Genomic DNA, 23,460 nt, shown 5'->3' on the forward strand with positions numbered 1-23,460 from the left:
ACCTGCTGTGACAGCGAAGGCCTATGTTGCTCTTACTACGATCTGGCTTTTGTTTCAGATTAATACATGGCCGTTGTAGGGTATCCCTTTAGTGGACGACAGCGACACTCATCATAGGCCTAGTACGAGGTGCATTCCATTTCGATGAGTTCCATGACATTCAAGTATTACTCAAGTCACTCCCATTTCCTGCTCATCTTCGAAGGCAAGTGGTCTCGGCACACGCATACACCAGATATCCCACGGCTTACAGCTGGCAGTACTAGGAGATGGTCAAAGGTCCATGCACTATAGTCAAGGCTCGCGAAGTCACCTTCCCCAACTTCTGATTTCCTAGGTCACCATTGTGCATAGGCATCTAATGACGTAGGTGTAGGTGTCTCCAGACTGAAGTTGTTCTAGACAATAGCTTTCGTAATGGATAGCTGAATAGTACCATTCATATTCTTGTACTTATAGGTGCCCCCCCGGAAACGACTCTCGTTTTGTGCCTTAACCCATCGTTGATATATCTGTAATTAAGGGAACACGTAACCAACTCAATAAGCGTCGATAAACCCAAGGGGAATCCCAGATAATTTGACATGATTAACGAGAGCCATTCCAAAGATTTCCCTTGGGGCCACGAGTTCCAGACCAGGCACCAGTCGAATCAAAAAAGCACTTCCGAACTGGAGACATTCCCCAAGCAGTCGTCGGCTAGCTATGCGGATCCGTTTGTTACACTGCCTTCTGTGGCTGTTCGGCCTGGCTGTTTGGATTGCGGAAACCGCTGCATCAGGATCTGGACTAGCAGAGGCTCTGGCCCAGGTGGTGCACCGCTCGGAGATGGCTAGCAGAAAGACCCTATATATACACCTGCAGGCGAGCGTCGAGTCAGCACGCCCACACCTGGAGGAGCTGCTAACGCAGGTGCTTCAGGAGCTGCCATCCACTACGCTGCCCCGTCGGATCTTCTCTCAACAACCCATGGAGTACAAGCCGTATGTGCACGCTGTCCTTCTGCTGGTCAACGATCTGCAGGCCCTCCAGCAGCTATATGGAAAGCTGCGCGCCACCCAGGACCTCTCGCATACCCTCATCTACATGTCGGGCCCATCGCAGGCCTACGAAGAGGAGGTGCAGGGGGCTCTGCGTCTCCTGTGGCGCCTTAGCGTGCTCAATGTGGGTCTAGTGCTGCGCACTCCCGGCAGTTGGCTCATAATGGTCACCTACTTCCCCTTTAGTCCGGTGCACGGCTGCCAGGTGATCACGGCCAGCATTGTGAATCGCTACCAGGACGAGACCAGGCGCTGGGCCAGTACCGAGTACTTTCCCCCCAAGCTGGTCAACTTCTATGGTTGTGTCCTCACCTGCGCCACCTGGGAGGACATGCCGTACCTGGTGCTGCGGCGAGAGCTTCACGGTGGGGACCAGCCTGGCGGCGGCAATGGATTCGTGGGCATCGAAGGAGCCCTGCTGCAGTTTCTGGCGGATAATCTGAACTTTACTGCAGGCCTCTACTGGATGAACAAGGAGGAGGTGCTGGCCACCTTTAACGAGACCGGCTGGGTGTTCGATGAGGTCAGTCTTCAGTCATGTTTCCATTTTATAGCTTGAGGCCTAATAGTTATCCCTTGCAGATCTTTGGCCGGCATGCGGACTTCTCATTGGGTGGATTCCACTTCAAGCCAAGCGTCGGCAGCGAGATACCCTACTCGCAGTCCACCTACTACTTCATGAGCCACATAATGCTGGTGACCAATCTGCAGAGCGCCTACTCCGCCTACGAGAAGCTGGCCTTCCCTTTCCATCCGCTTGTGTGGCAGGCCACCGGCCTGGTCCTGGCCCTTGGCTGTCTCCTGCTCCTGGGAATTGATCGCCGCTGGCAGGTGGTGCTGCCCCAGCATCCCTACTATCAGTTCTTGGTGCTCACAATGGGCGGCAATCTGCCGGATTGGGCCATCCCACGGAGGGTGTCCGGTCGTCTACTGCTGCTGACTTGGCTGTTCTCCACCCTGGTCCTGCGGGGCGCCTACCAGTCGGGCATGTACCAGCTGCTACGGCAGGACACGCAGCGGAATCCTCCCCAGACGATTGCCGATGTGCTCGCCCAGCGCTTCACCATACAACTGATGGAGGTGAATGCTGCCCGCATCCTGGACAGCCTACCGGAGCTGCGGCCCGAGCAGATGGTCTACCTCAGCGGCAGCGAGTTGCAGTCCTTTCTAGCGCTGGCCCAGAGCAGCGGCTCCTCCGCCCGCCTGGCCACGCTCACGCCTTACGAGTACTTCGGGTACTTCCGCAAGGTGCATCCGATGAGCCGGCGCCTGCACCTGGTCCGGGAACGCATCTACACCCAGCATCTGGCCTTCTATGTGCGGCGACACTCGCATCTGGTGGGTGTGCTCAATGGCCAGATCCGGCATGCGCATGCCCATGGATTCCTCGAGCACTGGACGCGCCAATATGTCAGCGCTGTGGATGAGGCGGATGAGGGTGTGGCGAGAATCTCATCCACATCCTACAGCACTCTGGACGGCATTGATGGCGATCCGCTGCTGTCCGACAAGGAGGAGGAGCAGTCGATAACGGGCCGTCGCAATGTGCTGTCCATGCGGGAGCTGGCGGCACTCTTCTGGCTAATCCTGTGGGCCAATCTCTTTGCAGTTGTGGTCTTTGCCTTGGAGCTTGTGCTGCACAGTCGTTCCAAGTGGAAAGATCTGAGAAAACTTTAATAAATATTTAAAGCAATGCAGTCCTCAGGAGTCCTTTCGCTTGCTAGGGCAACTTCTTCCTTCTTCTATCATTCGAAAAGAGACCACACACTGTGGTACTTTTGCGCTCCCCGACCGAAGGCAATACACATATAAATAATGCTGGATTTATTTGCGGACCAAACGTTTTAATTAAATTACTTCATAATCCCCCGAACCAGAGGACACTTCTCCACATCCATTGGGTGCAACAAAGGCCCCCCTTTCCGCTCCCGCTCCCACCACGCTCCCCATCCTTTGTCCTGCCCAGCCATCATATCCTATACCATCGTATACCATCCCATTCCATCCCATCTCATCTCATCCCATCCAGATGGGCTCCAGGCACGAGCCACGAGGCACGGGACACGGGGTGGATAGTTGGGCAAAGTGTTCGCTGCTCGTATCGTAAAAACGCAAAACGTTTTATCTAAAAGCGATAAATTTTCAAAACCAAAACTTGCGCAAGCGAATCAACCCCCACCGATCTAACGCCCACCCATTCACCAGGCCCCGCAACGGTCTGTGGTGCCACTATAGTGGTGGGGCGCCGCCACTCATACTCATGCCACCCTCATGCCTCGTGCCTCGTGCCTCATGCCTCTTGCCTCTCTCCCACCACACACATAGACATCAATTTTGTGTGTGCTTCTTGCTGGCAATCCTTGCAACATTTGCGGCTGCCGTTGTCGCCATCGACTGGTTACATGTAAGTGCTGCCATTGCTGTTGCTGCTGCCCCACTCTGTCCTGTGCCACACACCGAGCCCACTCTCTGAGCCCATCGCCATCGCCATTGCCAGCTATAGCTCCAGCTCCATTCCAATCTCTTGCTGCTTTGCTTATCGCCTCGCACATTTGAGCTTTTTGAAATTTCTCGCCACAAAAACTGTCTGTAATGGGCACAACGTTGCCCGGCTTCCATGGCTTCCCCGTCTTACCCATCCTGGCCGCGCCAAGTAGTCAACGACATCGTCTTCGTCCTTGTCGTTTGCTGGAAATTCAAGTAAATGTATTGAACTTAAGCTCATTGCCTCCGATGTCGCAGTCAGTGTCTGAAACGATACATCCCTTTCGCCACCCATTCCCATCCGCATTCGTAGCCCATCTAGCCCCCCCCCCCCCCACCACCCCTTCCACCAGACGTCTTTAATACGCTGCGCTGTTTAGGAGAAAAGCTAAAAAAAAAGACGAAAAACTTTATGCAATTCCTTTTATAAAATGTTTCCTATTTTTGGTTTTTATGCATCATTCATGGTTGGGCCTGGTTGGCCGATGAAAACGAGGACAAAGTTTTTGAGCAGTTTACAAAAAGTAACCGAACAAACGAATATATGTATTTCGAAAAGGCTGCAAGCAATCGATAGCATTAGGTCGCCCGACCTTTTCCATACCTCTTGCAGGTTTTACTAACGCTTTGATCCCAGGTTTGCAATGTAGAGAAAGACACAGGATCAAGATTGAATTTCTAAAGAAAACTGCTCTAAAGCTCAGTTAATTGGCAGCTGAAAGCCGTGCAAAAGAAATGTGGATGAATGTAGTCTTTGATATGTAATTACTTTTCCCTCCCCCATTCCCCTGATATTTGGATTGTAAATGATTTGCACGTAGAGGGCTCGCCCAGAGCTATGGCTTGGGGCTCAGCTCAACTATCAGATCCGTTACCCAGCCGGCAGCGCTCCAGTGGCTTTTTGCAGCTCAGTCAGTGGCGATGGCGTCTCGTCTGGACTACTCTCGGCAATTGCCACTGCCACTGACAGTGCCACTGCCACTGCCACAGCCAGTGGCGCACTAACCAGAGGCACTAGCTGTGGCAGTGGCAGTGTGGCAATACTTTGGCTCGTTTGCCAATGAATTTTTATGGCGCGACTTTTACGTCAGCATCAGGCGGGGCGGGGCGGGGCGATGCGGACCAGAGGGCCGAAGTATCTGAAGCTGGTATCTGAATCTGATGGAGCGGAACTCTTCAAGGCGAGACATGGCTGCTCTAAACAAACATATTCATGACAAGATTATGCCGGGTGTTGGAGTGTTGGGGAACGGGATGACCCCGACTGCTATTGCACTTAAAAATTAGCATTAAAGGAGCGACCTATTCGGGGGAGTATTCCAGGAATTGTCGCCCAAATGGCCCTGGCTGCAGCCACTGCCAATTTCCGGCCGCGAAATTACATCTAATTAGCTAATCAACACAATTATGGTGCAACCTGGGGCCAGGATGCGTACGGTGCGCACACACAGACAGTGGCACAGCCACAGAAACAGACACAGACCGGGTTTGGGGCACGCAGACCAGACCCGAGTTGGATGGTTGTTGTTCACCATTGCAACGAAACGGAAGTTGCCCAGACACAGGCAACAAAACCAAACACCATCATCATCATCATCATCATCACCCTCGACAACATCGATGATGGGTACTCGGTTTAGTCGGGGGCTGGCTGAACAGCCGCCACATCCGCACATCCGCATATGGCGGATGGCTGGCTTCAAACTACCGCACTATCGCACTACCGCACAATGTGGCAAATGTTGCCAATGCAACGCGCCTCGTGGCCTCATTACAGCTCGCTGAGGTGCTAAATGGAATCTCTGAAGTGGTCGAGACGAGCTCCACAGAAGCGTACACTTGGTTTTCCCCATTCTGGCTGCAATAATTATTGGATTTGATTGATTTTCAATCATAGCGGAAGCTAAAACATCAGGATTTAGTTCTACCAAATGGTTGGCATTTTCACGGCGGTGAAAACAATGGGAAACATCAGAGGGATGTCTGAGAGTTTCCATTATATTATACTCTAGGATTACCGTGGATTCTGATCCCATGTAACGTTCATTGCTCCTTCTCCTTATGTAATGGTCCCCAGCTGCATATGTGGTCTTCACCCAATTATCCAGTGCCATTCGTTAGCTCATTAAGGGAGCCGGAGCGCAGCGGTAGTCGTCTCCAGCCATCGTTGCCACCGTCCACCGTCCATCGTCCATCGTCCACCGACCATCGTCCATGGTTAATATCCTGTGTCAACTGTTGTCCATTCAATTTGCATTTTTGCAATTATTTCAATTAAATCGACAAAAGAAAACGTCTGGTCCGCAAGGCAAGGCAGTGGCAGAGACAGCGGCAGAGGCAGGAGCAAGGCGAACCGTGGCAAGGCATGGTCGATGATTGGGTAGCAGACCGTTGGGGAATATAATTTCCTCGCGCCGGATGTCACAATGAATACGCATTAATAAGTGCATACACCCACACACAACCTGGTGTATTCATACATATACAGTCATATTATATAACTACCTTATTCATGCGATATGTTTGCATATCCTCTCCCCATGGTCGGACATGTTTACGATTTTCGAACTCCCGCCGAGCCGCAGCGAAACGACACGAACGGAATGGAATGAGCCCCATGCTTGCCACATTCTTTTGTGCCACTGACACTGCTGTCGTTGCTGCTGCTGTTGCTATTGTTGCTGCTGTTGCTGATGTTGCTGCTACTGCTGGAGCTGCGTGCTTTCCGGTGGGTGAATTGATATGGCCTCCCGCTGCCAGACGTCGCCAATCTGTCCTTCTTCTAACCACAACGAGCCGGCATGAATGGCTGGCTAATTTCGTGGAGCTTGCCGCCTGTCTCCTTGGCTCGCTTTTAACAATATTAATATGCAAAATAATATAAATGCAAGCGGCGACAAATGAAGGATAAGCCAGAGGAGACAATGGCAGTGGGATTCCAGGCAAAATAACAAAAAATTATGAAGGAATGAAGCAAACAAATTTCATTGTGTGCGAGCGTGACATACTCATACACAGCAGGCAGTCTTCGTTTTTATCGTTGTTGTCTACTTGGTGTTCCCAGTATCCCGGTGTCCCTGTTTCCTGATGTCCTTGTGCCTACCACAAGCATGAAATTGGATTTGCAACCAGTACAAGAGATGTGCCGCCTGCGGTAGTCGCGTATACGTAATATGATTATTACATGCCGCCTGCCGCCATTGCAGCAGCCACCGTCTGACACTTTTTCGTGCTGTGCGTGCCATCAAGATGAAATTATATGATTTGAATAATAATTGAATTAGAAAATCATGGACCAAGTCGGAATCAGAATGGGAATCAGAGTCCCTTTCACAGGATGATTGTCGCACATGCACATGGATCTCTGCGACTCGAGGCGGCCAGTGTGAACGTGTGCACATGACATGCATTTTTAAATCGGTTGCAGTCTGAAATCGAATTTCATTGCCATTATTGTATGATAGCGCTGATGCACCAGCAGCTTCTGCAATTAAGAACCTTGGACTCAAATTTTAAGCAGTGTTATCTTGATATCTAATCAGATATCCGTTTTTTTCGCTGCAAATACATATGTATCTCTTCATTTACTATTAATTTGAGCAGTGCTCAAGGGAAGTTTGTATATTTTTGGAGTGATGTAATTACCATAGCGAAAAATGAAAGGGCTGTATTACATCGCTTATCGAGCTGATTTCCAAGCCGATCTTGCCCCCTCAGCTGCACATTTATCACGGCTGTATCGTTGAAAACGTGTATCTCTAGATTCCCGTATAGATCTTGCCTAAGCCGGTCGTGTTTTTATCTCGGTCCTGCACCAGGGACTCATTTTTGTTCTCATTATTATTGAACATTAATTGTGTTGATCACCAGTGATTCGGTTGTTAACAAGTGTTTAATAAAAATATAAAATCTGAACGTAATAACGGACTCGCGGGAACAATTTGTTATTGCTCTTATCCAGTCTGCTTTGGATCATCGTTCTACTGTGTTCACTGATGTCACGCATCATCGGTTGCATCGCCGACACACTCTCTGGACAGCTCGCGTTCTTGCTCTCACTCTGTCTGGATTGCCTGCATTCTTCTTTCGGTGTCTCTGCTTTCGTGAGTATACTGTTGGCTCCCTGCATTTCGCTGGATCGTCTCCTCCGTATTGCCGTTGCTGTTGATTGTCGAGCTCGACAATGGCATATGCACTAACGAATTATTTAACAAACAATATTTAACGCTGCAAAATAATGGGAAATAAATAAATAAAATTCTGTTTTTCTATATCTCTTCGACTGGGTCCAGGAGGTACATACCTCGACTATTATCCGCGCAACCAGAATTTTCTCTTCCCGGACAGCTCACAGGCGCCACGACGACCGCATGCTAAGGACGGCAAGGAAGTCCAACTACCATCAACGATCTGGCCACGCCCACCTTGATCCATTATATTTAGCAATTTGTTTGTCTAAAGGATGCATTGAAGTGCCTGCTCCCGAAGGAAGTGAAGTGCTTGACATAGCCGCGCACTGTGGGCCAAGCCAGAGATGCTGATTGGATGAGAGCTTAGCGCGTCTTAATGCCATGTGGCCCACTGTTATGACTTGATAAAATGGGCACGACATTTGTCGCCTTCAAATGGTTAACAAGTTTCTGCAAACATCGACAGACATCATTACTTACTGCCAATGCAGCGCAGCTAAGGGCAACGCAGCCGTTGTCGTCATCGCCTCTCCACTCCACGGTCTCCGCTCTCCGCTCTCCACGCTCCACTCTTCACTCTGCTGCGGCTCTTCAGATCTTCTCCCCCGTTTTAGTTGTAATCATGTGAATCCGTTTAAACTGTCGAAGTGTATTGTGCGTCATTATTCTCTTTCGTGCCATTAGACTTGAATAGTTTTTCCATACTAAAAAGTTAAAAAAAGCAGCTAAGAACGCTCCAGTGGATAGCTCGACCAAAGGATACCCTATACGAAAACATAAAAAATACCATTTAAAAATGAGAGGAAACAAACGAGAAACGAATTTCTTAAGGAGATTTGCTTGTCTTGTCCTTTAGGAAAATGCTTATACCCTTGTGCTCAACGAATACAGGGTATAGGAAAAGAATCGAAAAAAGCTAAGAAAACGACGAACGCAAATCGCAGCCGCATTGACGTCGACTTGCTGCTTATCATTTGTTCATGGATTGTGTGTGTGTGTGTGTGTGTGTGTGTGTATGTGTATGTGTCTGCGTGTGGATGCGTGTACTTGCTCTGCATTTGCTTTTTTCCTGCCAGAGGTGCCTTCACTGCTGCAATGATGATGATGATGGCGACACTCGACTGCATTTCCACTTAAGTGTGCAGTTTTTAGCATCATCATCTTTTTATTCTCTCCCATCCGACATCCTGATCATCAATTTTTTGAAGGGTGTTTGAACCAACACCCCTCTGGATTACAGCTGTCGCAAAACTGTCTTGAGTGGCGTTTGGCGGCATTTTTGGTTTAAATCAATTTTGTTTTTTTATTTAATTTCCCGCATACAATTGGAGCCAATTTGGTTTAATTGTTTTTATTAAGAGTTTTGGCCACGGACTGACAACACTGGACACCGTCCCACCCATCACCGTACACGACACAGTGCCGGACACAGCAACAATGCGTATAAATAAATCACTTAAATTTCATTGAGCCTCGTCTCTCACTTTGCCAGAGAAAATTGCATTTTAAATGCACACAAATTGAAAATTGCGATAATAATACGATATGCATGTGTGTGTGGGTTGAACTTTTGCTTTGGTAAAACGTGCCTCATTATAGAGATCAATGGCATGTCCATGCTGGCAGCGCAATTTGAATGTAAATTGTTGCTCTTTTCACGTACACGCGCGCACATATAAAATTAGTGTTTAAGCATTAAAGATTATCTATCGATATCCATTATTCATGTAGAAAAATCTCCATGTTGGATGTCACAATTTATTCATTTCCAGCTTTCAGAAGTCGTATTTACAAGCGTCTCATTTTGCATTTCACAGCACTGCTCCTTTGCTGCTGATGCTGCGCAACACTAATCGTTTCTATACTAATGCAGCTTGTCGACATTTAACAGCACTGTACCCCAGCTGACGACTTTGCACTAATTGTCAAATTTTCACTCGCAACCAAAGCAACCCGTTCAATTAAATTCAAGGTTAATTAAAACAATTGTCAATTCTTTCAATATATTTATTAATATGCTAGAATTAAACATTAAAATGTGCGTTCGCCATGCCAACTGCCTCGCCATCAGCCCAGAGTTTTTTAACGAGAGATTGTGAATGTGTAGTGCGTGAATATTTGCGTGAAGTAACCTCTTGGATGTTAACGATATAAAAACCTAGGAAAGCTGTGAAGGGGAATGATAAATTAGTTCGCGGTGCATCCACTATTTGCCACGGCTTCAACTTACCCCGTCAAAAGCTGTACGCTGTCCGTCAGGGATGGCTGTGTACCAGAGTAGAGGATTGTTCGCCAGTTTAAGTAGAGTTGTCGCCTTGTGATTCGTAGAAGTAGAAGATGCCATCATTTCAAATATCGAAATAAGAGTGTGCAAGTGTGTTTTCCGCACAACTAAACCCTTCCGAGGGTCGTGGGCTCGCCAGAAACACATTTTGTTTGTGTAACTCCAGCAGCAGATGTTGTTCCATCCAACGGAGAGCGTCACATCAGTTTACAGGGCTTTCCTAGCAGCGTTGCAACGCGTTGTGTCGCATTGTGCGTGTATGTGTCTTGGCTGACTAGAAGAAGAACGAAGAGCATTGAGGAACGAAACTGGCCTACGACGGAAGCACTGCTGTTTAACACTCACTATATCGAAGTCTAAGAATGTCTGCCATTAGCCTTAACTGCCGATTTGTGTAAGTGCTCTTCTGGTTTTTTTCACATTTTCAAATTTAGGAAAATTTTATTTTTAACACAAAAATTTTGTTATTTTTATAACCGAAACTAAGTTTTTTTAGGAGATGTTGCCCCTATGGAGCCCGAAACGATACTGAATTGTTTGATTTTTTCAATAGCTCGTATACTTTTACTTGTACTACGACTGGTTTTGAACCGAGCATGGCCTACTACAGCAATCCAATTTTTTGACAACGTGTTCTTGAGTGGATTTGAATGTCATGGCTTGATTTCGGCAGCTCTGATACTGTACAGTCTAGTACATTTCCGTTCTGCGACACCTGTTATCACCGGGCTTAGCAATTCACATTAGGGAAATACATGGGCGAAAGGAAAGCTTTTGTGAATCGTTTCTTAGTGCGAGGCTTAGAATTTGCCCACGTTGTTCAAAACAAGCAGAATTGACATAAGAAGAGTAGACCTCCAATCATTTATGCATGTCCTGACTGGGCCTGCGATACGGTCTGGGCCTCCCACTTCTTGATCTCCTGATCGATACAAACGCCTTGCCAATCCACTGGGCCCCCAAGAGAACGGTCCTCGATAGGTATCGGGCCATGGTCCCGTCCTATGAATTGTTTTCGTCTAACTAGTGGTATGACAATATTAATAGTAATAGCATACACAATAATCTCAGTTGCTATGGCAGGCAACCAAACGGGTACTCCTATTATTCGTCTCTTACGATACCATCGCGATGGTATAAATATACCGTGAAGGCTAGCAGTGATCCGCTGTTGCACCTGTCAAATGAAATACCACCTTTAGCTATCAAGCGAGTGTGAAAAGTTACAGGATCTATGGAAAATATCATTGTAACAAAGAATCAATTGAAGTAGACAATTCTTGTTTATTTTGTTCAACAAATAGCTGGAAAAAAGGGCTGAGCCAACTCTGAGCTTATTTCGGGCGTCCCATCAAGTCATGCAGCCCCTTGACAGGCACCGTACGCCAGAAAAGAACGCCCCCACGGTGGTAGAATCCACTACCTTGATATATATCATAGAAGCACTTAGTCCAGTGTTCATAGTGCGGCATTTGAGACGGCATTGCAGCAGCCAAGGGGGACCCTTGAACATCCATACAGGTGCCCACCACTGACAACGGGTGCAGAGCGTACGAGGACGAAATATTGACTATTACCTCGTTGAGTACCTGAAGAGAGCCGTCGCGACAGTGGTGACTGCCATGATGCCTATATTGCGCAGCAGGCGGGGCACAAAGCCGGCGTAGAAACCGGACACGCCTGCAGCGGGCCCTCTCCAGGCTCAATGTGGTCCGGCCCATTAAGGGCCACCATGTCCAGAATTTCATTAATGTCGAAGCGATATACGTTTTATAGTGAGATCTAACAGGAGTGCGAATACCAAATTTGGTTACTCTAGCGTTAATAGTCTCTGAGATTTGTGAATATCCCCAGATTTTCGTCCTTTGCGGTGGTGGAAGGGGGTGTGGCGAAATTTTGAAACAAACTCGTCTCGGTTCGATATCTTAGGAGTATGGATACCAAATATGGTTGCTCTAGCTTTTATAGTCTTTGAGATCTAGGCGCTAATGTTTTACTCTAAGCAAAGCCGGCTATGCTACGTGTGTGTTAGAGAGAGACAGGGCGAGAAAAAATGAAATTGTTTTCTTGATGCTGGCTATAATAATAATACGATCCAATTCAGATTCTGCAGTCTAAAAGATATGGTCATTCTCTACGATTCTGCGTTTTTGGTTTTATCGTATCTTTAAAAAAGTGGATGCCACAGATTTTCGTTTTTTGTGGGGGCGGAAGTGGGCGGGGCGAAGTTTTAAAATATTTTTGTAGCAGTGACATATCACAGAAGTCTGGATCCAAAACATCGTTGCTCTAGTTCTTATAGTCTTTGAGCACTAGGCGCTGAAGGGGACGGACAGACGGACGGACGGACAGACGGACAGACAGACATGGCTCAATCGACTCGGCTATTGATGCTGATAAAGAATATATATACTTTATGGGGTCGGAAACGATTCCTTCTGGACGTTCAATCACATCAACTTTTACCACAAATCTAATATACCCCAATACTCATTTTGAGTATCGGGTATAAAAACACCCAATTTGTCAAATTTTCGCAACCAAAGCCACCCGTTCAATTCAATTCAAGGTTAATTAAAACAATTGTCAATTCTTTCAATATATTTATTAATATGCTAGAATTAAACATTAAAATGTGCGTTCGCCATGCCAACTGCCTTGCCATCAGCCCAGAGTTTTTTAACGAGAGATTGTGAATGTGTAGTGCGTGAATATTTGCGTGAAGTAACCTCTTGGATGTTAACGATATAAAAACCTAGGAAAGCTGTGAAGGGGAATGATAAATTAGTTCGCGGTGCATCCACTATTTGCCACGGCTTCAACTTACCCCGTCAAAAGCTGTACGCTGTCCGTCAAGGATGGCTGTGTACCAGAGTAGAGGATTGTTCGCCAGTTTAAGTAGAGTTGTCGCCTTGTGATTCGTAGAAGTAGAAGATGCCATCATTTCAAATATCGAAATAAGAGTGTGCAAGTGTGTTTTCCGCACAACTAAACCCTTCCGAGGGTCGTGGGCTCGCCAGAAACACATTTTGTTTGTGTAACTCCAGCAGCAGATGTTGTTCCATCCAACGGAGAGCGTCACATCAGTTTACAGGGCTTTCCTAGCAGCGTTGCAACGCGTTGTGTCGCATTGTGCGTGTATGTGTCTTGGCTGACTAGAAGAAGAACGAAGAGCATTGAGGAACGAAACTGGCCTACGACGGAAGCACTGCTGTTTAACACTCACTATATCGAAGTCTAAGAATGTCTGCCATTAGCCTTAACTGCCGATTTGTGTAAGTGCTCTTCTGGTTTTTTTCACATTTTCAATTTTAGGAAAATTTTATTTTAAACACAAAGTGATTTTGGCACCTGCAGAAAGTAGCCACCAATTTGTGCTTCATGCCAAGCAGTCTGAAGCCATGTCCGGTGATCAGAAAGTGCTGTTAAAAGGGCATTCGTCTCAGTATGTAAAGCTGAATGTTGGTGGTCGCTTATATTATACTACAATCGGAACACTGACGAAGCATAATGATACAATGCTAAGCGCTATGTTTAGTGGTCGCATGGAGGTGCTAACTGATTCAGAAGGTGGGATACTAATAGATCGCTGTGGAAACCATGTTGGAATCATACTCAACTTCTTGCGCGATGGCAGTGTCCCATTACCCGAAACTAACAAAGAAATAGCTGAGCTACTTGCAGAATCAAAATACTACTGCATTACCGAGCTTGCATTGTCATGTGAACGGGCACTATATGCACACATTGAGCCAAAACCTATTTGCCGCATTCCATTGATAACTTCGCAAAAAGAGCAACATCTTCTAATCAGCGCGTCTTCGAAACCGGCTGTTATTTTAGTGGTGCAGCGACAAAACAACAAGTATTCATACACAAGCACATCCGATGACAATTTATTAAAAAATATTGAACTTTTCGACAAGCTCTCTCTGCGTTTCAACAAAAAAATTTTATTTTTAACACAAAAATTTTGTTATTTTTATAACCGAAACTAAGTTTTTTTAGGAGATGTTGCCCCTATGGAGCCCGAAACGATACTGAATTGTTTGATTTTTTCAATAGCTCGTATACTTTTACTTGTACTACGACTGGTTTTGAACCGAGCATGGCCTACTACAGCAATCCAATTTTTTGACAACGTGTTCTTGAGTGGATTTGAATGTCATGGCTTGATTTCGGCAGCTCTGATACTGTACAGTCTAGTACATTTCCGTTCTGCGACACCTGTTAGCACCGGGCTTAGCAATTCACATTAGGGAAATACATGGGCGAAAGGAAAGCTTTTGTGAATCGTTTCTTAGTGCGAGGCTTAGAATTTGCCCACGTTGTTCAAAACAAGCAGAATTGACATAACAAGAGTAGACCCCCAATCTTTTATGCATGTCCTGACTGGGCCTGCGATACGGTCTGGGCCTCCCACTTCTTGATCTCCTGATCGATACAAACGCCTTGCCAATCCACTGGGCCCCAAGAGAACGGTCCTCGATAGGTATCGGGCCATGGTCCCGTCTTATGAATTGTTTTCGTCTGACTAGTGGTATGACAATATTAATAGTAATAGCATACACAATAATCTCAGTTGCTATGGCAGGCAACCAAACGGGTACTCCTATTATTCGTCTCTTACGATACCATCGCGATGGTATAAATATACCGTGAAGGCTAGCAGTGATCCGCTGTTGCACCTGTCAAATGAAATACCACCTTTAGCTATCAAGGGAGTGTGAAAAGTTACAGGATCTATGGAAAATATCATTGTAACAAAGAATCAATTGAAGTAGACAATTCTTGTTTATTTTGTTCAACAAATAGCTGGAAAAAAAGGGCTGAGCCAACTCTGTGCTTATTTCGGGCGTCCCATCAAGTCATGCAGCCCCTTGACAGGCACCGTACGCCAGAAAAGAACGCCCCCACGGTGGTAGAATCCACTACCTTGATATATATCATAGAAGCACTTAGTCCAGTGTTCATAGTGCGGCATTTGAGACGGCATTGCAGCAGCCAAGGGGGACCCTTGAACATCCATACAGGTGCCCACCACTGACAACGGGTGCAGAGCGTACGAGGACGAAATATTGACTATTACCTCGTTGAGTACCTGAATGGTGCTGTGTTGCGGCCCATAGTGGAAGAAGAGAGCCGTCGCGACAGTGGTGACTGCCATGATGCCTATATTGCGCAGCAGGCGGGGCACAAAGCCGGCGTAGAAACCGGCCACGCCTTCTTCGGCGAATATCTTGAAGATGGTTTGGCCCATAGTTTTGTAGACATTTTCGCAACCTATAAACTGGGCGATCTGGCGAGTCAAGACTACAGTAAACGGCTGCGTGACGACCAGATTCAAGGTCAAGCGGATGCTTCTGACTAGCAAGTTCCATGACACATCCTTCACAGAAGTCCCAGTCGTATGAGTGAGTTTGCGAGTTTCCAGACCCATCGCCGCCATAGCTGCCTCCATCAGGTAGGAAGTAAAATTTCCCGCGATGCTCGCCTTGAGACCCCGAAAGAGGGCGAAGAATCCATCGCTCTGATGACCCAATGAGGTGTTGCGCCCCAGGAAGAAGACTGCGCGATCCGAGCAATCCCAGCCGGACAATCTCACCAGGAAAAGGTTCAAAGCCCAGTTGCATCAATACACCGGCATGATGGAACGGGTGCATCAGCGTAGTCCAAAGTACCCCCGTGCAGAAAAATTCCAAAAGGTCATTGAGTCCATCCTGTTCGATTATCCTGTTGTTATTCTGCAGCGGGCCCTCTCCAGGCTCAATGTGGTCCGGCCCATTAAGGGCCACCATGTCCAGAATTTCATTAATGTCGAAGCGACCGGCAACCAGGCGATGAAGGTTTTCTCGTATCCTCAATATTGTGAATGCAACAGATTTTCGTCCTTTGTGGGGGCGGAAGGGGGTGGGGCGATATTTTGAGAAATACGTTTTATAGTGAGATCTAACAGGAGTGCGAATACCAAATTTGGTTACTCTAGCGTTAATAGTCTCTGAGATTTGTGAATATCCCCAGATTTTCGTCCTTTGCGGTGGTGGAAGGGGGTGTGGCGAAATTTTGAAACAAACTCGTCTCGGTTCGATATCTTAGGAGTATGGATACCAAATATGGTTGCTCTAGCTTTTATAGTCTTTGAGATCTAGGCGCTAATGTTTTACTCTAAGCAAAGCCGGCTATGCTACGTGTGTGTTAGAGAGAGACAGGGCGAGAAAAAATGAAATTGTTTTCTTGATGCTGGCTATAATAATAATACGATCCAATTCAGATTCTGCAGTCTAAAAGATATGGTCATTCTCTACGATTCTGCGTTTTTGGTTTTATCGTATCTTTAAAAAAGTGGATGCCACAGATTTTCGTTTTTTGTGGGGGCGGAAGTGGGCGGGGCGAAGTTTTAAAATATTTTTGTAGCAGTGACATATCACAGAAGTCTGGATCCAAAACATCGTTGCTCTAGCTCTTATAGTCTTTGAGCACTAGGCGCTGAAGGGGACGGACAGACGGACAGACGGACGGACGGACGGACAGACGGACAGACAGACATGGCTCAATCGACTCGGCTATTGATGCTGATAAAGAATATATATACTTTATGGGGTCGGAAACGATTCCTTCTGGACGTTCAATCACATCAACTTTTACCACAAATCTAATATACCCCAATACTCATTTTGAGTATCGGGTATAAAAACACCCAATTTGTCAAATTTTCGCAACCAAAGCCACCCGTTCAATTCAATTCAAGGTTAATTAAAACAATTGTCAATTCTTTCAGTATATTTATTAATATGCTAGAATTAAACATTAAAATGTGCGTTCGCCATGCCAACTGCCTCGCCATCAGCCCAGAGTTTTTTAACGAGAGATTGTGAATGTGTAGTGCGTGAATATTTGCGTGAAGTAACCTCTTGGATGTTAACGATATAAAAACCTAGGAAAGCTGTGAAGGGGAATGATAAATTAGTTCGCGGTGCATCCACTATTTGCCACGGCTTCAACTTACCCCGTCAAAAGCTGTACGCTGTCCGTCAAGGATGGCTGTGTACCAGAGTAGAGGATTGTTCGCCAGTTTAAGTAGAGTTGTCGCCTTGTGATTCGTAGAAGTAGAAGATGCCATCATTCCAAATATCGAAATAAGAGTGTGCCAGTGTTGCCAATGTTGTTCCATCCAACGGAGAGCGTCACATCAGTTTACAGGGCTTTCCTAGCAGCGTTGCAACGCGTTGTGTCGCATGACATTGTGCGTGTATGTGTCTTGGCTGACTAGAAGAAGAACGAAGAGCATTGAGGAACGAAACTGGAATACGACGGAAGCACTGCTGTTTAACACTCACTATATCGAAGTCTAAGAATGTCTGCCATTAGCCTTAACTGCCGATTTGTGTAAGTGCTCTTCTGGTTTTTTTCACATTTTCAATTTTAGGAAAATTTTATTTTTAACACAAGTGATTTTGGCACCTGCAGAAAGTAGCCACCAATTTGAGCTTCATGCCAAGCAGTCTGAAGCCATGTCCGGTGATCAGAAAGTGCTGTTAAAAGGGCATTCGTCTCAGTATGTCAAGCTGAATGTTGGTGGTCGCTTATATTATACTACAATCGGAACACTGACGAAGCATAATGATACAATGCTAAGCGCTATGTTTAGTGGTCGCATGGAGGTGCTAACTGATTCAGAAGGTTGGATACTAATAGATCGCTGTGGAAACCATTTTGGAATCATACTCAACTTCTTGCGCGATGGCAGTGTCCCATTACCCGAAACTAACAAAGAAATAGCTGAGCTACTTGCAGAATCAAAATACTACTGCATTACCGAGCTTGCATTGTCATGTGAACGGGCACTATATGCACACATTGAGCCAAAACCTATTTGCCGCATTCCATTGATAACTTCGCAAAAAGAGCAACATCTTCTAATCAGCGCGTCTTCGAAACCGGCTGTTATTTTAGTGGTGCAGCGACAAAACAACAAGTATTCATACACAAGCACATCCGATGACAATTTATTAAAAAATATTGAACTTTTCGACAAGCTCTCTCTGCGTTTCAACAAAAAAATTTTATTTTTAACACAAAAATTTTGTTATTTTTATAACCGAAACTAAGTTTTTTTAGGAGATGTTGCCCCTATGGAGCCCGAAACGATACTGAATTGTTTGATTTTTTCAATAGCTCGTATACTTTTACTTGTACTACGACTGGTTTTGAACCGAGCATGGCCTACTACAGCAATCAAATTTTTTGACAACGTGTTCTGTTAGCACCGGGCTTAGCAATTCACATTAGGGAAATACATGGGCGAAAGGAAAGCTTTTGTGAATCGTTTCTTAGTGCGAGGCTTAGAATTTGCCCACGTTGTTCAAAACAAGCAGAATTGACATAACAAGAGTAGACCCCCAATCATTTATGCATGTCCTGACTGGGCCTGCGATACGGTCTGGGCCTCGCACTTCTTGATCTCCTGATCGATACAAACGCCTTGCCAATCCACTGGGCCCCAAGAGAACGGTCCTCGATAGGTATCGGGCCATGGTCCCGTCCTATGAATTGTTTTCGTCTGACTAGTGGTATGACAATATTAATAGTAATAGCATACACAATAATCTCAGTTGCTATGGCAGGCAACCAAACGGGTACTCCTATTATTCGTCTCTTACGATTCCATGGCGATGGTATAAATATACCGTGAAGGCTAGCAGTGATCCGCTGTTGCACCTGTCAAATGAAATACCACCTTTAGCTATCAAGGGAGTGTGAAAAGTTACAGGATCTATGGAAAATATCATTGTAACAAAGAATCAATTGAAGTAGACAATTCTTGTTTATTTTGTTCAACAAATAGCTGGAAAAAAAGGGCTGAGCCAACTCTGTGCTTATTTCGGGCGTCCCATCAAGTCATGCAGCCCCTTGACAGGCACCGTACGCCAGAAAAGAACGCCCCCACGGTGGTAGAATCCACTACCTTAATATATATCATAGAAGCACTTAGTCCAGTGTTCATAGTGCGGCATTTGAGACGGCATTGCAGCAGCCAAGGGGGACCCTTGAACATCCATACAGGTGCCCACCACTGACAACGGGTGCAGAGCGTACGAGGACGAAATATTGACTATTACCTCGTTGAGTACCTGAATGGTGCTGTGTTGCGGCCCATAGTGGAAGAAGAGAGCCGTCGCGACAGTGGTGACTGCCATGATGCCTATATAGCGCAGCAGGCGGGGCACAAAGCCGGCGTAGAAACCGGCCACGCCTTCTTCGGTGAATATCTTGAAGATGGTTTGGCCCATAGTTTTGTAGACATTTTCGCAACCTATAAACTGGGCGATCTGGCGAGTCAAGACTACAGTAAACGGCTGCGTGACGACCAGATTCAAGGTCAAGCGGATGCTTCTGACTAGCAAGTTCCATGACACATCCTTCACAGAAGTCCCAGTCGTATGAGTGAGTTTGCGAGTTTCCAGACCCATCGCCGCCATAGCTGCCTCCATCAGGTAGGAAGTAAAATTTCCCGCGATGCTCGCCTTGAGACCCCGAAAGAGGGCGAAGAATCCATCGCTCTGATGACCCAATGAGGTGTTGCGCCCCAGGAAGAAGACTGCGCGATCCGAGCAATCCCAGCCGGACAATCTCACCAGGAAAAGGTTCAAAGACCAGTTGCATCAATACACCGGCATGATGGAACGGGTGCATCAGCGTAGTCCAAAGTACCCCCGTGCAGAAAAATTCCAAAAGGTCATTGAGTCCATCCTGTTCGATTATCCTGTTGTTATTCTGCAGCGGGCCCTCTCCAGGCTCAATGTGGTCCGGCCCATTAAGGGCCACCATGTCCAGAATTTCATTAATGTCGAAGCGACCGGCAACCAGGCGATGAAGGTTTTCTCGTATCCTCAATATTGTGGATGCAACAGATTTTCGTCCTTTGTGGGGGCGGAAGGGGGTGGGGCGATATTTTGAGATATACGTTTTATAGTGAGATCTAACAGGAGTGCGAATACCAAATTTGGTTACTCTAGCGTTAATAGTCTCTTAGATTTGTGAATATCCCCAGATTTTCGTCCTTTGCGGTGGTGGAAGGGGGTGTGGCGAAATTTTGAAACAAACTCGTCTCGGTTCGATATCTTAGGAGTATGGATACCAAATATGGTTGCTCTAGCTTTTATAGTCTTTGAGATCTAGGCGCTAATGTTTTACTCTAAGCAAAGCCGGCTATGCTACGTGTGTGTTAGAGAGAGACAGGGCGAGAAAAAATGAAATTGTTTTCTTGATGCTGGCTATAATAATAATACGATCCAATTCAGATTCTGCAGTCTAAAAGATATGGTCATTCTCTACGATTCTGCGTTTTTGGTTTTATCGTATCTTTAAAAAAGTGGATGCCACAGATTTTCGTTTTTTGTGGGGGCGGAAGTGGGCGGGGCGAAGTTTTAAAATATTTTTGTAGCAGTGACATATCACAGAAGTCTGGATCCAAAACATCGTTGCTCTAGCTCTTATAGTCTTTGAGCACTAGGCGCTGAAGGGGACGGACAGACGGACAGACGGACGGACGGACGGACAGACGGACAGACAGACATGGCTCAATCGACTCGGCTATTGATGCTGATAAAGAATATATATACTTTATGGGGTCGGAAACGATTCCTTCTGGACGTTCAATCACATCAACTTTTACCACAAATCTAATATACCCCAATACTCATTTTGAGTATCGGGTATAAAAACACCCAATTTGTCAAATTTTCGCAACCAAAGCCACCCGTTTAATTCAATTCAAGGTTAATTAAAACAATTGTCAATTCTTTCAATATATTTATTAATATGCTAGAATTAAACATTAAAATGTGCGTTCGCCATGCCAACTGCATCGCCATCAGCCCAGAGTTTTTTAACGAGAGATTGTGAATGTGTAGTGCGTGAATATTTGCGTGAAGTAACCTCTTGGATGTTAACGATATAAAAACCTAGGAAAGCTGTGAAGGGGAATGATAAATTAGTTCGCGGTGCATCCACTATTTGCCACGGCTTCAACTTACCCCGTCAAAAGCTGTACGCTGTCCGTCAAGGATGGCTGTGTACCAGAGTAGAGGATTGTTCGCCAGTTTAAGTAGAGTTGTCGCCTTGTGATTCGTAGAAGTAGAAGATGCCATCATTTCAAATATCGAAATAAGAGTGTGCAAGTGTGTTTTCCGCACAACTATACCCTTCCGAGGGTCGTGGGCTCGCCAGAAACACATTTTGTTTGTGTAACTCCAGCAGCAGATGTTGTTCCATCCAACGGAGAGCGTCACATCAGTTTACAGGGCTTTCCTAGCAGCGTTGCAACGCGTTGTGTCGCATGACATTGTGCGTGTATGTGTCTTGGCTGACTAGAAGAAGAACGAAGAGCATTGAGGAACGAAACTGGCCTACGACGGAAGCACTGCTGTTTAACACTCACTATATCGAAGTCTAAGAATGTCTGCCATTAGCCTTAACTGCCGATTTGTGTAAGTGCTCTTCTGGTTTTTTTCACATTTTCAATTTTAGGAAAATTGTATTTTTAACACAAAGTGATTTTGGCACCTGCAGAAAGTAGCCACCAATTTGTGCTTCATGCCAAGCAGTCTGAAGCCATGTCCGGTGATCAGAAAGTGCTGTTAAAAGGGCATTCGTCTCAGTATGTCAAGCTGAATGTTGGTGGTCGCTTATATTATACTACAATCGGAACACTGACGAAGCATAATGATACAATGCTAAGCGCTATGTTTAGTGGTCGCATGGAGGTGCTAACTGATTCAGAAGGTTGGATACTAATAGATCGCTGTGGAAACCATTTTGGAATCATACTCAACTTCTTGCGCGATGGCAGTGTCCCATTACCCGAAACTAACAAAGAAATAGCTGAGCTACTTGCAGAATCAAAATACTACTGCATTACCGAGCTTGCATTGTCATGTGAACGGGCACTATATGCACACATTGAGCCAAAACCTATTTGCCGCATTCCATTGATAACTTCGCAAAAAGAGCAACATCTTCTAATCAGTGCGTCTTCGAAACCGGCTGTTATTTCAGTGATGCAGCGACAAAACAACAAGTATTCATACACAAGCACATCCGATGACAATTTATTAAAAAATATTGAACTTTTCGACAAGCTCTCTCTGCGTTTCAACGAACGCATTTTATTCATCAAAGATGTTATAGGACCAAGTGAAATATGTTGCTGGTCCTTTTATGGGCACGGAAAAAAGGTTGCTGAAGTGTGTTGTACTTCTATAGTTTATGCAACTGATCGAAAACATACTAAAGTGGAATTTCCTGAGGCACGTATTTACGAAGAAACACTTAAAGTGTTGCTATACGAGAATCGAAACGCCCCTGACCAAGATCTAATGCAGGCCGCATCTTCTGTACGTGTGGGGGTGTTAGCGGAACAAGCATGCATCAGTATACAAGCGACGAAGAGGAAGAGCGAACTGGACTAGCGCGGTTGCGATCAAACAAACGGAACAACCCCACATGACACGCATAGGTTTTTTATAAACTTAGTTCTGATGGCGTTGCCTATCTACAAGTTCAGCTCGTTGCTGACTTCTAGCGTCAGTAAATGTATAAAACGCGATCGGATGTATAGTTCATTAATATAACCGAAACTAAGTTTTTTTAGGAGATGTTGGCTTAGCAATTCACATTAGGGAAATACGCTGTCCGTCAAGGATGGCTGTGTACCAGAGTAGAGGATTGTTCGCCAGTTTAAGTAGAGTTGTCGCCTTGTGATTCGTAGAAGTAGAAGATGCCATCATTCCAAATATCGAAATAAGAGTGTGCCAGTGTTGCCAATGTTGTTCCATCCAACGGAGAGCGTCACATCAGTTTACAGGGCTTTCCTAGCAGCGTTGCAACGCGTTGTGTCGCATGACATTGTGCGTGTATGTGTCTTGGCTGACTAGAAGAAGAACGAAGAGCATTGAGGAACGAAACTGGCCTACGACGGAAGCACTGCTGTTTAACACTCACTATATCGACGTCTAAGAATGTCTGCCATTAGCCTTAACTGCCGATTTGTGTAAGTGCTCTTCTGGTTTTTTTCACATTTTCAATTTTGGGAAAATTTTATTTTTAACACAAAAATTTTGTTATTTTTACAACCGAAACTAAGTTTTTTTTAGGACATGTTGCCCCTATGGAGCCCGAAACGATACTGAATTGTTTGATTTTTTCAATAGCTCGTATACTTTCACTTGTACTACGACTGGTTTTGAACCGAGCATGGCCAACTACAGCAATCCAATTTTTTGACAACGTGTTCTTGAGTGGATTTGAATGTCATGGCTTGATTTCGGCAGCTCTGATACTGTACAGTCTAGTACATTTCCGTTCTGCGACACCTGTTAGCACCGGGCTTAGCAATTCACATTAGGGAAATACATGGGCGAAAGGAAAGCTTTTGTGAATCGTTTCTTAGTGCGAGGCTTAG

At 45.8% G+C, this 23,460-nt stretch overlaps 5 protein-coding genes and 5 long non-coding RNA genes across 13 annotated transcripts; 3 read left to right on the plus strand and 7 right to left on the minus strand.

The window, feature by feature from the left end:
- Positions 1-705: 705 nt before the first annotated feature.
- LOC108156538 lies at positions 706-2,717 on the plus strand. The gene is made up of 2 exons (XM_017288086.1): positions 706-1,563; positions 1,623-2,717. The coding sequence occupies exons 1-2, from the start codon at positions 706-708 to the stop codon at positions 2,715-2,717; spliced, it is 1,953 nt and encodes a 650-aa protein (XP_017143575.1).
- A 4,636-nt stretch (positions 2,718-7,353) lies between these two features.
- Positions 7,354-8,468, minus strand: LOC108152214. The gene is made up of 3 exons (XR_001774802.2): positions 8,195-8,468; positions 7,828-8,143; positions 7,354-7,751 (listed from the first exon to the last, which is right to left on the minus strand). It is a non-coding gene; the product is annotated as an uncharacterized LOC108152214 (long non-coding RNA).
- A 1,239-nt stretch (positions 8,469-9,707) lies between these two features.
- LOC117189411 lies at positions 9,708-10,426 on the minus strand. The gene is made up of 3 exons (XR_004473397.1): positions 10,344-10,426; positions 9,945-10,272; positions 9,708-9,881 (listed from the first exon to the last, which is right to left on the minus strand). It is a non-coding gene; the product is annotated as an uncharacterized LOC117189411 (long non-coding RNA).
- A 2,162-nt stretch (positions 10,427-12,588) lies between these two features.
- Positions 12,589-13,323, minus strand: LOC117189393. Of its 2 annotated transcripts, none has more exons than XR_004473386.1 (3): positions 13,225-13,323; positions 12,826-13,153; positions 12,589-12,762 (listed from the first exon to the last, which is right to left on the minus strand). It is a non-coding gene; the product is annotated as an uncharacterized LOC117189393 (long non-coding RNA). The 2 variants fall into 2 exon arrangements; XR_004473387.1 differs by having other exon boundaries at positions 12,826-13,149; positions 13,225-13,320.
- A 16-nt stretch (positions 13,324-13,339) lies between these two features.
- LOC117189403 lies at positions 13,340-14,050 on the minus strand. Of its 2 annotated transcripts, none has more exons than XR_004473393.1 (2): positions 13,705-14,050; positions 13,340-13,420 (listed from the first exon to the last, which is right to left on the minus strand). It is a non-coding gene; the product is annotated as an uncharacterized LOC117189403 (long non-coding RNA). The 2 variants fall into 2 exon arrangements; XR_004473395.1 differs by lacking the exon at positions 13,340-13,420 and adding an exon at positions 13,458-13,652.
- Positions 14,051-14,525: 475 nt separating this feature from the next.
- LOC117189303 (mitochondrial carrier homolog 2-like) lies at positions 14,526-15,843 on the minus strand. The gene is made up of 2 exons (XM_033394463.1): positions 15,604-15,843; positions 14,526-15,528 (listed from the first exon to the last, which is right to left on the minus strand). The coding sequence occupies exon 2, from the start codon at positions 15,457-15,459 to the stop codon at positions 14,845-14,847; it is 615 nt and encodes a 204-aa protein (XP_033250354.1). The 5' UTR covers positions 15,460-15,528; positions 15,604-15,843; the 3' UTR covers positions 14,526-14,844.
- A 924-nt stretch (positions 15,844-16,767) lies between these two features.
- LOC117189332 lies at positions 16,768-17,435 on the minus strand. 2 transcript variants are annotated; one of them, XR_004473357.1, is made up of 3 exons: positions 17,336-17,435; positions 17,005-17,260; positions 16,768-16,941 (listed from the first exon to the last, which is right to left on the minus strand). It is a non-coding gene; the product is annotated as an uncharacterized LOC117189332 (long non-coding RNA). The 2 variants fall into 2 exon arrangements; XR_004473354.1 differs by having other exon boundaries at positions 17,005-17,264.
- Positions 17,436-17,479: 44 nt separating this feature from the next.
- LOC117187082 (BTB/POZ domain-containing adapter for CUL3-mediated RhoA degradation protein 3-like) lies at positions 17,480-18,106 on the plus strand (the record flags this gene model as incomplete). Its single annotated transcript, XM_033388935.1, has 1 exon — positions 17,480-18,106. A coding segment is annotated over one exon (627 nt), but the record flags the coding sequence as incomplete, so codon positions are not given.
- An 858-nt stretch (positions 18,107-18,964) lies between these two features.
- On the minus strand, positions 18,965-19,826 carry LOC117187083 (mitochondrial carrier homolog 2-like). Its single transcript, XM_033388940.1, has 2 exons — positions 19,670-19,826; positions 18,965-19,596 (listed from the first exon to the last, which is right to left on the minus strand). Exons 1-2 carry the CDS (start codon positions 19,824-19,826, stop codon positions 18,965-18,967), a joined length of 789 nt encoding a protein of 262 aa, XP_033244831.1.
- A 1,618-nt stretch (positions 19,827-21,444) lies between these two features.
- Positions 21,445-22,519, plus strand: LOC117189274 (BTB/POZ domain-containing adapter for CUL3-mediated RhoA degradation protein 3-like). Its single transcript, XM_033394442.1, has one exon. The coding sequence runs from the start codon at positions 21,614-21,616 to the stop codon at positions 22,466-22,468; it is 855 nt and encodes a 284-aa protein (XP_033250333.1). The 5' UTR covers positions 21,445-21,613; the 3' UTR covers positions 22,469-22,519.
- Positions 22,520-23,460: the final 941 nt, after the last annotated feature.

The sequence above is a fragment of the Drosophila miranda genome, chromosome XL (assembly GCF_003369915.1).
Source record: "Drosophila miranda strain MSH22 chromosome XL, D.miranda_PacBio2.1, whole genome shotgun sequence".
NCBI classification, from domain to species: domain Eukaryota; kingdom Metazoa; phylum Arthropoda; class Insecta; order Diptera; family Drosophilidae; genus Drosophila; species Drosophila miranda.